Genomic DNA, 15,102 nt, shown 5'->3' with positions numbered 1-15,102 from the left:
AATCAGACACTGAAGGAAAGCCTAGAAAGGTCCACACAGGAAGATCACAGGGAGACAGAGGAGAGGGAAGCCCGGAGTGCTGCAATTCGTGGGTTCGCAGGGTTAGACACAACTCAACAGCAACAGGAGGATCACAACTCCCAACCCAAAAGGATGAGATAACCCAGGGAACCAAAGCAAGCTAGCATCTCTGCCCCACCAACAAGCACCCCAATGAGATCTGTGAGATCATTGCATCTATAATCCTAGGTCTTCTCTTCATCTCTTCAACCCTCATCAACACTGATGATCGGCTATGATGATTTACACAGATAGCAACTGTGGGCTGAAAGGTTCTACAAGATCAAAAAGTCAATCTCTCCCCAGTTTGAAAATGTCTGAGTTTGTGAGGGCTCTGTGCTGGGCCCTCTTCTCTCTGCATCCTCTGCTTAGATGATCTCATCTATACCCTGTAAGATCCATTTAGGCAGAGGATTTGGCTCTCTTCATTGCATTTTCAGTATCCAGAACAGTGCCTGAAATACAGTGAAACGAATGCTGACATTATCCAAACTTTTCCACTGAGTTCTAGGCCAGAACGACCAGCTGCTTACATACTATTTCTAGAACTTGCCTCACCAGGGCCTCAACATATTCTAAACTTGCTCCTCTTTCACTTCCTCCTCTGCTCTGAGGTCTACACTAGAAACCTGTGAACTGTCTTCAGGTCTTCCTCTTTTCATCCTCTCTTCCTGTACCCAGCCCATCAGCAAGGTCCACGGATTTCGACCAATCTGATAGCTACTTACTCAGCTCTAACTTTACTGTCATCATCCTTGTTCAAGCCATTTCTTACATGGACCAGAGAAATGACTAATAATTACAGACTCAATACCTTCTTTCTTGACCTCTCCTAATACATCCATTAAATACTCACAAATTTTTAGAAATCTTAGCTAATCCTGTTGATTCCCTAATTTGATAAAATTCCTTCCCTTAGCTAACAAGGCCCTATCTTTATGGTCCTTGCTTATTGCTTCAATCTCATCTTATGAATTCTCCCCTTTGCTCACTAACTCTCCAGTGGCACACACAGATTGTCTAACAGCTTTCAGTAAACACCAAGTTTTCACCTCAAGGTCTTTGCAACCCTCTGCTCAGGATGCTGTTCCTTCTATTTTTAGCAAGGCTGCTTTTCTCCTCTTGCTTAAGATCTCAGCTTTAATGTTAAATTATCAAAAAAGTCTCCTTAACATTCTAGAAAGCAGTCTACCTTTCTGCACAGTATTTCCTAGTATAGTACCCTGCTGATTTCCTTATCACTGATTACAGTTAAAACCACTGTTGTTTTCTTTTTTTATTTACAGGATGTTCCTCTTTCCCTCTTAAGTGTGAGCTGCATGAAAGCAGAGAGCATATTAATCTCACTCACCACTGTATGGTTGGTAAGTGCCTAGGACACTTACTGGGACATGCTTAATAAATATTTGTTGATTAAATAAAAGCTGCCTTGTTTCAGTCAGCGGGTCACAGTGAATTATTCAAAGGACAATTATGACAGGAAGCAACAAGGAGAATGGGGGGCATTTATAAAAGTTATAAATACTCTAGCCTTCAAAATAACATGATACTCATTAACAGCCTGTTTAAGACTCTTGCTAATGTTTTTATGTAACTATATTCAATTTCACCAATATAAAACCCACCCATTTCTCCTGGAGGTAGAGACAATATTTATCAAAAATTTATTACAAATTTTAATAAACTTTAAGAAGTTTAAGAGCAGTGTTTGAAATGAGTCATATCTAGCTTATATGAACTGAGTCTTATCAGCTTATATTAACTAACAGATTCTAACAACAGTTTCTATTGTCCACTAAAACCAGAACTCCTTTGTAAGATACTATTTGGAATCTTCTGATTATATGTATTCAGAATCATACGATATTATGAAGCTCAGGAAAAGGCAGATCCATCCTTTCCAAAGAAATGTATCATTACTGTGCTCAAAGTCCTATGTAATGGTTCTGTCTTTAATAGGATCCCATGGCACAGAGCCCCCAGAACGCCTTACACCCAAGTTACACTATTCCTGTTGCAGCCCGTATGTAATCTGAGACTCAACTCTGTTTCTTCAATTCTAAAATGATTTTTTCACAGTTTAACTGAAGGTGAAATGCAACATACAAAGTAAAGTATTCTACAATTGCTATTTGTCAGTCTAGAAATAGTTGAAATTGCCTAAACAAGTACAAATTTATTTTTCAAAGCAGTCATATGTAGTATTTTAATTTTTATTGCAGTATAGTTGATTTACAATATTGTGTGAGTTTTAGGTATAGAGCATAGTGATTTGGTATTTTCACAGATTATATTCCATTACAGGTTATTACTAGATAATGGTATAGTAATCCCCTGTGCTATACAATATATCCTTGTTATGTATCTATTATGTATATATTAGTTTGAATCTGACCATCCCATACTCCTAAATTTCTTCCTCCTCCACCCTCTTTCCCTTTGGTAACCACTCTAGTTTGCCTTCTGTATCTGTGACTCTGTTTCTGGTTTGCATATATATCTGCTTATTATTCTTGATAATCTAACAACTGTAATCTTCCAAAATTTTAGTCAATAAACCATTGAGAAAATATTGATTTGTCTCTGAAATATTCCATTGATACCATCTCACAAGATCAAGAAAGAACCAGCATCAAAATCTGCATAAAAGGTATCTATCACTGGCTTGGTAGAAAGTCCTGAGATAATAGTGCAGTTATCTTTTAAGAAATGCTGCACTACCACTCTGGATGGCACAGAGACAATAAAGTATAACAACACAGACAATGATTCTGGATATGAAATTTTAGGCATACTTTAGCGAGTGGCTGATGCAATGGTACATAAATCTAAATATCCTAATACATCATCCATAAACTTAAAGCCTAACAAGAATAAATGAAACAAAGTACAGGCCTGCAGCATAACTAAGAGAACATTATAAGACCACAAGCATCAATTACCTATATATAGAGGGAAAAAAAAAAACCACCTCTTAATTTCCAATGGAGTCATTTCTCAAGTTCACACCCAAGCCTTTACATAACGTCATATAGAGAGCGGAGCCCAGAAAACATGAGGGAAGAGAGAAGGGAAATGAAGAGCCCAAGATTAAATCATAATCATTCCCACAATGAGGAGGTCCATAAATATTCAGAATCCTGGAGAGATCAAAGCACTGACTACAGGAAAGGGACTTAAAAGTGCCTGAAGACTCTGGAAGGCAGCCTGGAAGGCAATGTTTCTGGGCAGCAGAAGGCAAGAGGAAAAACTCCTTCAGAGATTGTGTGAGGGGTAAAAAAGCAAAGGGGGGAAACTTAATATTTTTCAGAACAAGGAAAGCAGAAGAAAAAAAAAAAAGTAAAGACATAACCACACCCCGACATTGCATTCAAAGAAACCATACTTTGTTACACTGACAGAAGAGGGACCATTTAAACTGTACATTTCAAACCACCGGAAATAACCACCTCTGTCCAAGAAATGCAAGAAAAACACAAAGCCACTGCAGGAGCAAACAGAAAACGAGAATCACAGTCTCTGATAACTCTCCCTACCCTCACTCATGCCCAACTCCCCTCCGCCCAAAAAGAAAAACATAAAGGAGAAGAAAACTGTAACATAACACCATAAGACAACAAGGACTTCGCACGTGGTCAGTAGTAAAAAACAACAAAAAAATCCACCCCCAATGCAGGAGATGCACGTGCAATCCTTGGGTCAGAAAGATCCCCTGTACAAAGAAATGGCAACCCACTCCAGTATCTTTGCTTGGGAAATCCCATGGACAGAGGAGCCTGGAGGGTTACAGTCCACGGGGTTGCAAAGAGCTGGACACTACTTAGCGACCACACACACATTCTACACTGTTATTAATATACGAATTAAATATCCTCAAACAAAAATCCTGATGATATGAAAACATGGCCTAAATAAGAAACTTCAAAAATAAGACATAAGGGTTGACAAAACTCAGAAAAGAAAAATCATATAGGAAAATAATTGAATTTCAAACTACCTAAGGAAGAACAGATTCAAATGAGAAGTTAAGTGAAAAACTAAAGGAAACAGAAAACTAACATGAGAATAAGAGATTAATGAAAGATGAAACAGGGGTGAGAAAGAGTGACCATAATGAAAGATAGGTAAAATAGACCAAACATACACATATCGGACATCCTTAAGAAAAATGAAATAGAAAAAAATATTACACTACAATCTAAGAAAAATATTCAGAAATAAGACCTGATTCTGCAAGAGCTTGGAAAACTGACCTGCAATAATGAACTCAGGGAAATATCCCAGTGAAACTTAGACCTTAGGACTTCCCTGCTGGAACACTGATGGAGAATCCACCTGCCAAAGCAGGAGACATAGGTTCAGTCTCTGTCCAGGAAGAGTCCATATGTGGTGGGGCAACTAAGCTCATGGGCCTCAACTACCGAGGCCCACTCACCCTAGAGCCCATGCTCCGCAACAAGAGAAGCCACCACAGTGAGAAGCCTGTGCACCACAACTAGGGAAAACCCACACACAGCAATAAAGACCCAGCACAAGAAAAAATAAATGAATGAATAAATAAATTTCTTAAAAAACTATTAGAGTTTAAAGATGAAAAAAATCATTCTTAAGGTCTCCAGGCAAAAAAGATTTTAAAAAAATCAAGAGAATTTAATGACCAAACTTCTAAAAAACAACATAAAGCAATACAGTACAGCTGTATCTTTTAAAAACTCAAGGAAATAAAATGCAAACCAATGGAAAAAGTTTTAAGCATGCAAGAACACAGTTACTGTCATTCCCAAGAGCCCTTGATCAATCTACTATATCAAGATTCAGCAAACATTTTCTGTAAAGGCGTCAAATAACACAGCAACCATTTATAACTATAGGAGATGTCCTAAGACACAGACATAAACAAGAGTAATGAGACCACCCCATTTTCAATATAAAACAGATCAAGCAGACAAAAAACATAAAGAGGTAATGCAGCTTAAATGACATAATAATGTAGAGCTTATGGCTATTTGTCAAAAGTTGCACCCTGACAAATACATATTGTTCTATCCACAAAATAGTCCAAAAATTGATTATTTAATTTGCAAAACACTGGTAGCTTTCATAAGGTAGAAATGTTATAAACAATACTCTGAACAAAATGCAAAGACACTAAAATTTACTAACAAAAAATCAGAAAGGCTTTCTTTCCATCTGGACATTTAAAAGCCTCATAGTAACTCTTTGGTTAAAGAGAGCTGGAACTACAGAATTGAAAAAAAAAAAAAAAGACAAAATGCTATGTCAACAACTTATGGGATGCACTGAAAGCAATGTCTGAGAAAATTCACTCCACTAAACACTTATCAATTAAAAACTCAAAAAGGTTAACACTGAGCTCACAAATCTAAACAAAGAATCACAAAGTACCAAGAATACAAAAACAGAAATGAATGAGGAAGAGAACAAAACATTAGTAGGTCTAATAAACTGAAATCCTGCCGCTTAAAAAAAAAAAAAAAAGACAATGCACGAGGTATGATTTAGAAGGGGAAAGCAGAAGCACAAATACATAAGAAATCAATGAAACGAGGAATTTTAAATTATAAGAGACTTAGTTTGCAGACTTAAATAAGTCTGGAAACCTATATAAAATGAATCATTTCCTAGGGAAGTACAGATTACCAAAACTGATGCAATTAAAGTTAGAAAGTCTAATCAAGTCAACTTGCATAGAATAAACAAAGTTATCACCCCACAAAAACTCACCAGACTCAGATAGGCACAATCTATGTAAGAAAAATTTTAAAACAAACTTGAAAGACCCAAACATAGATCTGAACAATGGAAAGACATCTCCTGTCCTTGGACAGAATTCACATATAAAGATTTCAGTTCTCCAGTTAGTTTATGTATTTAATGCAATCCAAGGAACTTTACAGAACAATGCAGGAGACCCAGGTTTGATCCCTGGGTCAGGAAGATCCCCTGGAGAAGGGAATGGCTACCAACTCTAGTATTCTTGCCTGAAGAATCCCAAAGACAGAGGAGCCTGGTGGGCTGCAGTCCCCAGGGTCACAAAGAGTCAGACATGACCGAGTGACTAACATTTTAAAGAAATTTTACAGAACTAGACTGAACTGTTTTGTTTGAACTGTCCTAATGTACTACTCATTCAAAATGTAATAAAACCAACAAATATGGGCAAAACCAAACTGAAATAAAGCAAGCAAATAAACTATTTCAAATGAATAATTTAACCACAGTGAAGGAGAAAAAAAAAGAACAAAGTCCAATAGTTTTTTTTTTTCCATATCCTGCAGCATGAGGGATCTTAGCTTCCTGACCAGAAATCAAACCTGTGCCCCTTGTGGTGGAGCATGAGGTCTTAACCACGGGACCACCAGTCCCTCACCAATAACTTTTTGACTAATCTCTGACTAACAAAACTGAAAAAAAGATTCTAAACTGTTAATAAGTCTTTTTTTAAAAGGTGGTATCACTTAATTTTACAACAACCTAATACATTCTGTTGAGCACCAGGTTTTTCCACGCAGAAAAGCAATACAAAAATGGAAAACTAGAGAACGCTATGGTTTTAAATGGCAATTGCAGGTTTATGTATGAACTCAGGATGAGATGAAGACAGAGAGGGAGGAGGAAAGGGAGGACGGAGTCGGCAGGTGAGTCTAGCCACTTAAAAATGTGTAGCAAGGGTAGTACACATACATATATTTCCTAGCTCTCTCCACTAAGGAGAGCTAGAACCGAAGATGCTCTAGTAGGAATGAAACCTAGCACCCAGATTCTATCTCCTAAATACTCTCCTCCATTAAACAGAATCAGGGTTCCTTGGATAAAGGGCTAATTTAAAGCTCAGGAAGGGAAAGTAAAAGATGAACCTGGAATAATTGGAGCTGGAAAAGCAAAGAAACACTCAAAGAAGGAGGCAGCATTGTAAAATTTGACAATAACAAAACTCAAACTCCGAACAACAAAGAAACCACTGGCTATAAAGAAACCAATCTGAGCAAAAAATAAGTTAATAAGACATTACAGCTCACTGAATAAGATACTAGGAATATGTAAGTCCATAGTCATAAATAAAAAAAAAGTCAGCAAAAAGGAAAAGCTCCTTTAATAATAAATGTGGAAACAACAACCAAATTAGAGCACCACTATTTCACAAATATAGTCATAACTGACTAGCAGATGATAAGCCAGCAGATTAAATATTAAAGAATAGATAATCTACCAAATTTCAAAGACTCTCCCAACAGAATATTAATTGTACAGTGAAAATGAATAACTTTTCAATGGAAAAATTTGGCAGACATTACCTTAAGCAAGTGATCAAAGTTACAAGTAATGAGATTAAAATCAGATGCCTCCACATCTGACACATCTGAGAAGAGACATCACTTTTGAGGTACTCTTGCTAGAAATAGACAGCCTCATACCGATGAAATTACCTGCAGGGAAGCAATGAAGACACAGACACAGAGAACAGACTTATGCAATGGAGGAAGGGGGGGAAGGGGAGAGTGGATATATGGAGAGAGTGACATGGGAATATACATCACAGTATATAAAACAGATAGCCAACGGGGATTTGATGTACGACTCAGGGAACTCAAACGGAGGCTCTGTAACAACCTAGACCTGTAGGACGGGGAGATAGAAAGGAGGCAGGTTCAAGAGGGAGGGGACATATATACATATATAGTTGATTCATGTTGATGTTTGGCAGAAACCAACACAATACTGTAAATCAATTATCCTTCAATTAAAAATAATTACACACACACACACAATTGCAATCTAACCACGAGGAAATATAAGCAAACTCAACCTGAGAAAAATTTTACAAAGTGACTGGCCTGCACTCTTCAAAAAGGTCAAGACCACCAAAGTCAAAGATCGATGAATAATTCCAGATTAAAAGGATCCTAAAGAGACATCATAACTAAATGTAACATGTCATCCTGGGTTGGACCCCAGGTGTTTATTTTTTGCTACAGAAGACATTATTAGAACTAGCAAAATATGAATACAGCCTTCAGATTAGACAACAGTATTGATCACACGGACCACAGCCTTGTCTAACTCAATGAAACCAAGCCATGCCGTGTGGGGCCACCCAAGATGGGCGGGTCATGGTGGAGAGGTCTGAGAATGTGGTCCACTGGAGAAGGGAATGGCAAACAACTTCAGTATTCTTGCCTTGAGAACCCCATGAAGAGTATGAAAAGGCAAAATGATAGGATACTGAAAGACGAATTCCCCAGGTTGGTAAGTGCCCAATATGCTACTGGAGATCAGTTGAGATATAACTCCAGAAAGAATGAAGGGATGGAGCCAAAGCAAAAACAATACCCAGCTGTGGATGGGACTGGTGATAGAAGCAAGGTCCAACGCTGTGAACAGCAATACTGCAAAGGAACCTGGAACGTCAGGTCCATGAATTAAGGCAAATTGGAAGTGGTCAAATAGGACATGGAAAGAGTGAACATCGACATTCTAGAAATCAGCGAATGAAGATGGACTGGAATGGGTAGATTTAACTCATGACCATTATATCTACTACTGTGGGCATGAATCCCTTAGAAGAAATGGAGTAGCCATCATGGTCAACAAAAGAGTCCGAAATGCAGTACTTGGATGCAATCTCAAAAACGACAGAATGATCTCTGTTCGTTTCCAAGGCAAAGCCTATGCCCCAACCAGTAATGCTGAGGACGCTGAAGTTGAACGGTTCTATGAAGACCTACAAAGCCTTTTAGAACACCCAAAAGAGACGTCCTTTTCATTATAGGGGACTGGAATGCAAAAGTAGGAAGTCAAGAAACACTGGGGTAACAGGCAAATTTGGCCTTGGAGTATGGAATGAAGCAGGGCAAAGGCTAATAGAGTTTTGCCAAGAGAATGCACTGGTCATAGCAAATACCCTCTTCCAACAACACAAGAGAAGACTCTACACATGGACATCACCAGATGGTCAATACTGAAATCAGGTTGATTATATTCTTTGCAGCCAAAGATGGAGAAGCTCTATACAGTCAGCAAAAACAAGACCAGGAGCTAACTGTGACTCAGATCTTGAACTCCTTATTACCAAATTTAGACTGAAATTGAAGAAAGTAGGGAAAACCACTAGACCATTCAGGTATGACCTAAATCAAATCCCTTATGATTATACAGTGGAAGTGAGAAATAGATTTAAGGGAATGGATCTGATAGAAGGAGTGCCTGATGAACTATGGACAGAGGTTTGTGACACTGTACAGGAGACAGGGATCAAGACCATCCCCATGGAAAAGAAATGCCAAAAAGCAAACTGGCTGTCTGGGGAGGCCTTACAAATAGCTGTGAAAAGAAGAGAAGTGAAAAGCAGAGGAGAAAAGGAAAGATATAAGCATCTGAATGCAGAGTTCCAAAGAACAGCAAGGAGAGATAAGTAAGCCTTCCTCAGTGATCAATGCAAAGAAATAGAGGAAAACAACAGAATGGGAAAGACTAGAGATCTCTTCAAGAAAATTAGAGATACCAAGGGAACATTTCATGCAAAGATGGGCTCGATAAAGGACAGAAATGGTATGGACCTAACAGAAGCAGAAGATATTAAGAAGAGGTGGAAAGAATACACAGAAGAACTGTACAGAAAAGATCTTCATGACCCAGATAATCACAACAGTGTGATCACTCACCTAGAGCCAAACATTCTGGAATGTGAAGTCAAGTGGGCCTTAGAAAGCATCACTACGAACAAAGCTAGTGGAGGTGACGGATTTCCAGTTGAGCTGTTTCAAATCCTGAAAGATGATGCTGTGAAAGTGCTGCACTCAATATGCCAGCAAATTTGGAAAACTCAGCAGTGGCCACACGACTGGAAAAGGTCTGTTTTCATTCCAATCCCAAAGAAAGGCAATGCCAAAGAATGCTCAAACTACCACACAATTGCACTCATCTCACATGCTAGTAAAGTAATGCTCAAAATTCTCTGAACCAGGCTTCAGCAATACATGAACTGTGAACTTCCAGATGAACTTCCAGATGTTCAAGCTGGTTTTAGAAAAGGCAAAGGAACCAGAGATCAAATTGCCAACATCCACTGGATCATGGAAAAAGCAAGCGAGTTCCAGAAAAACATCTATTTCTGCTTTATTGACTATGCCAAAGTCTTTGACTGTGTGGATCACAATAAACTGTGGAAGATTCTGAAAGAGATGGGACTACCAGACCACCTGACCTGCCTCTTGAGAAACCTATACGCAGGTCAGGAAGCAACAGTTAGAACTGGACATGGAACAACAGACTGGTTCCAAATAGGAAAAGGAGTACGTCAAGGCTGTATATTGTCACCCTGCTTATTTAACTTATATGCAGAGTACCTCATGAGACACGCTGGGCTGGAAGAAGCACAAGCCAGAATCAAGACTGCCAGGAGAAATATCAATAACCTCAGATATGCAGATGACACCACCCTTATGGCACAAAGTGAAGAGGGACTAAAGAGCCTCTAGATGAAAGTGAAAAAGGAGCGGGAAAAACTTGGCTTAAAGCTCAACATTCAGAAAACGAAGATCATGGCATCTGGTCCCATCACTTAGATGGGGAAACAGTGGAAACCGTGTCAGACTTTATTTTAGGGGGCTCCAAAATCACTGCAGATGGTGACTGCAGCCATGAAATTAAAAGACACTTACTCCTTGGAAGGAAAGTTATGACCAACCTAGACAGCATGTTAAAAAGCAAAGAGATTACTTTGCCAACAAAGGTCTGTCTAAGTCAAGGCTATGGTTTTTCCAGTAATCATGTATGGATGTGAGAGTTGGACTGTAAAGAAAGCTGAGTGCTGAAGAATTGATGCTTTTGAACTGTGGTGTTGGAGAAGACTCTTGAGAGTCCCTTGGACTGCAAGGAGATCCAACCAGTCCATCCTAAATATCAGTCCTGAGTGTCCACTGGAAGGACTAATCCTGAAACTGAAACTCCAATACTTTGGCCACCTCCTGCAAAGAGCTGACTCACTGGAAAAGACCCTGATGCTGGGAGGGACTGGGGGCAGGAGGAGAAGGGGATGACAGAAGATGAGATGGCTGGATGGCATCACCAACTCGACGGACGTGAGTTTGGGTAAATTCCGGGAGTTGGTGATGGACAGGGAGGCCTGGTGTGCCGCGGTTCATGGGGTCGCAGAGAGTTGGACACAACTGAGGGACTGAACTGAAATAACTGTAGCAATGGTAATATACTGTTTTGATAACTGTATTGTGGCAACACACATGTACCTGTTCTTACCTACATTTCTGATATTCAGGGTGAAAAGGCAACTCACTCTTAAGTGGTTGAGGAAAAGAAAGTGTTTATTTTTATAAACATATTAAAATATTAACAATTACAATCTGAGAATGGTATATACAATTTCCTTGTACTAGAGTCCTCCAAATGTTCTGTAAGCCTAAAATATCAAAATAAAAAATACTTTTTATTTTCATATTTCTTATAAGAAGACTATGTAACAGTATTTATTTAAATAGATACTATATACTTTCATCAATACGGACACTCTAAATGAATAAACACTGTCATTTTATTTGGTATTTTGTTTTTTGCATTTAGTGATAAGGTAACAATGTATCTTATAATCAGTGAAACCTTATATTCAAGGAAATACAATGATTCCAAAGTTTCATAGGCAAATCATGCTTTAAAAGGCACAACCTAATCCTACTGTATTTCTCAGTTCAGAAAAAAGTCAGTATTATCATCATAAAATGACATAAGTACCTTGTGTTGCTAGAATAATCCCACATGGCCACCTCTAGGAGGCTCCGAACCCAGGTCTTAGAAGGCTCTTTCAGAAATTTTTGCTGGTAGATCCCTACTACAAGATCCTCTACTGTGAGAAGTTCTAGATCTTGTCTGATTTCTTCCATTGGTAAATAAAAACAAACATAAAATTAGTGAATTCAGGAACACAGAACATGTACATCAAAATGGAAACACAGATACTAAAATACATTTGAGCAGTGACCCAGTTTAACTTACCTGATGACTTTGCCATATGCTTCAAACACCAGTTGACTCTGGCTCTATCATCAGACTAAAGAAGGGAAAAAAATTTTACTTGTATTTTCTTCTATCCTCTGTTACTTGCAATTAATAAGGCCCTTTCAAACTGTGGGAGGGAGGATGGGTAAGGGGAAGGGAAAGGCTGAAGAGTCCATGAAAACTAAATGAGAACGGTAAAAAAAAAAAAAAAGGGTAACATATACTAGAAAATACTGCTAATAATAACCAGTTATGTTCATAAAGCATTGTTAATAACTTTATGAACAGCAAGTGAGATCTGTGTTCATGGTTAGAAATGTTTGATTTTTACTGTTTTATTAATAAAACAGTAAGGTTAAAAGCCAATTCTACTACACTGAACCTGAAAGAATTTACACAAAACAAAGAATAAAATTACATAAAGAAGATCAAGGAATTACTACAAAAATAGTTCTGAATAAATGGTACTCTTGCCTGGAAGTGACAGGTGTACCAACTAGAAATCCGTCCTTCGGGGTAAAAAGATATTGAAGGTATTTCAGAAGGAGGAACTATAAACATGAAATCTACCAAAGGTGAAATATATTCAGTTACTGCAGTCTTCAAAATCCCTCCAATATTAGAGAAATGTAGAAGAAAAGGCATTATACATACCTAATTACATTCAAAGCAACTAAAAATGAACATATTTTAATACACAGTTAAGACACAGGCAAAAGTTCTTTCTCTGGGTATCTTTCATGGCTCCAAGTAGATGACTTTAAAAGAAATTCTTATGTTGAAATTACCTTGCAGTAGATAGGTGGCCAGTTCCCTGGGTTTGGATGAATGAATCTATAAAGATTTTGTAACACAGTTGCTTGGTCATGCCCAGATTCAAAGTGTGAAATAGGAATCTTGTGACTGGAATCACCTGAAGGAAATAAAAAGGTAGGTAGAGTTAAAATTTGACCAAGACAAACATTATGGATTAGGTATAGAAGGATGGGTATAGGAAGGAGTAGTGGGTAACTTGTATTTAAGTACTTATATCAAGCCTGGTTGTGGTCAGGTACTTTACACATTTTATCCCATAATGTTATAAAATAGGTAATATACATATTAGAGAAGAGAGAACTGAGAATCACAGAAGTTAACAATAAATTAACAGCTGGTGAACAGTGGAGTCAGGACTCAAGCCCAGGCTTGTTAAGTGAAAGCAGCAGTGTTTTCACCATTTCTATGCCGCCGTTCATCAATATTTTATTAGAAAGGCTGGAGACTCGATAGTAATGATTGGTTTTTAGAAGGTTGTAAAATGGTATTTCCACTTCCAGTAAAATACAGACCAAGTAATACAACTTCCCACAAAAATTTAAGATATGGAAAACAGCTACACTAGCAAGGGATTATTAGGTCAAAAGCAAAATAAGCCACAGAGGTGATCAAATGCAAAGAGAGGTTATCAAAATGCAAAGAAGTCAAAGAGGTCAGCCTAATTCTGGAGGCAGTTTTTACCCTGGAGTCATTTCCTAATTCCTTAAAAGGAAGTTTACTGGCTAAGAAGTGTGTTTCAGACAGCTTTGGGGGCCTGGTTTGTGAGACCCCTGGTGTCTAGAAAAAGCAATCATAAATCATTTCTAGAAGAGAAATATCAACCTCAAACTACCTTAAACCATTTTTTTTTCCCAGATAATCTATACGAATAAACCAGGTACTCACACAACAAAGAGTGAAAACCAAGACAAAGTTGAAAGACAAAATCAAGTCCAGAAGCTCAAGTTTCTGGACACAGATTTTAAATAATCATGCTTATTATTTGATGAGATCAAATTACGAATTTCAACATAAAATTGGAAACTATTAAGAAAAAGAATGCTAGGAACTCTCTGGTGGTCTAGTGATGAGGCCTCAGCATTTCACTGATGGGGCCCTGGCTTCAATCCTTCAAGCAGCGCCGTGTAGCCAATTAAAAAGATAATACAGGGAGAGTTCAAGTTCTGATAATGAAAGACTAAGGAAAAGATGGCACACATCAAACACCTGCTTGAAGGCACTGCAGAGACATAAATGAAGAGAGGAATTGTAAGTCCAAAATCTTACAATGAAGAAATCCTAGAGAGCTGAATCTGGCATTTGGGTTTGTTGGTTATTTGGGCATTTACCAAACCTAGAAGAGATACAGAGACTGAGAAACTGAGATTTCAACAGACCTAGAGCTAGTAAGAATTTAAAATATTACTCCAGAATTACTTGTGTATATATAAAAATTTATAAATTAAAAAAACACTCAATTGTCTTCTGGCCTCCACTGTTTATGCTGTGAAGCCCATTAGAAACTTTACTGATGATTTCTTTGCATGTGTGCCAAGTTACAGCTACTGTTCAGCACTCAAAAATGACCACACATATTAAGAGCTGAATACGTGACTGAGCATCAAGATAAACAGACTACAAAAATATATCCAAAAAAAGAAGATCCCCATAACAGAGTTAACAAACATAAAGCTTTAAAAAACACGGCTTCTTATGTTCAAGGAAATAAAATTACTGATAACTTAAACAGAACCATAAAAAAGAACACATGTAGACTCAAAAACTCAAAATACATTTCCCAAACCATTTTAGAACGGCAAAACAGCCTTGATGAGAAAATAAAGATTAACCTCAGGTTTAACATGAATGCAAAAATCCTAAAACAAACTACTGGGTTGTCCAAAAAGTTTGGTTTTTCTGTAAAATGGCTCTGGTAGTGCTTAGGTGTCTTTAACTTCATTCAAAACAGTTTTGTTGCATTGTATCGTAACAGCTGTCATATCAGTGTGCATTTTAAAAAGTTTACCAAAGCTGCTGAATTTTTGTGAAGCCATTTTAATATTGAAGATGGAAGGAAAAAAAGCCACATTTTCAGAATAACATGCTTTATTATTTCAAGGTAAAAATGCAACTAAAGTGCAAAGAAATATTTGTGAAGTATATAGAAAAGGTATTGTGACTGATCAAATATGTCAAAAGTGGTTTGCCTAGTTTCAT

At 37.7% G+C, this 15,102-nt stretch overlaps 1 protein-coding gene across 4 annotated transcripts in view; it reads right to left on the bottom strand.

Moving 5' to 3' along the window:
• MAEL (maelstrom spermatogenic transposon silencer) overlaps nt 1-15,102 on the bottom strand; it is a 74,347-nt gene that overhangs the window by 16,601 nt on the left and 42,644 nt on the right. For all 4 annotated transcript variants that reach the window (XM_069547938.1, XM_069547920.1, XM_069547928.1 and 1 more), the window contains 3 exons: nt 12,879-13,003; nt 12,088-12,142; nt 11,827-11,968 (listed from right to left, as the gene is read on the bottom strand). In XM_069547938.1, coding sequence (XP_069404039.1) covers nt 11,827-11,968; nt 12,088-12,142; nt 12,879-13,003 — 322 coding nt within the window. The remainder of the gene's footprint in view (nt 1-11,826; nt 11,969-12,087; nt 12,143-12,878; nt 13,004-15,102) is intronic.

The sequence above is a fragment of the Ovis canadensis genome, chromosome 1 (genome assembly GCF_042477335.2).
Source record: "Ovis canadensis isolate MfBH-ARS-UI-01 breed Bighorn chromosome 1, ARS-UI_OviCan_v2, whole genome shotgun sequence".
Classification (NCBI taxonomy): Eukaryota; Metazoa; Chordata; class Mammalia; order Artiodactyla; family Bovidae; genus Ovis; species Ovis canadensis.
The sequence above is the reverse complement of the archived record's forward strand: the minus strand, read 5'-3'. Positions and strand labels throughout refer to the sequence as shown.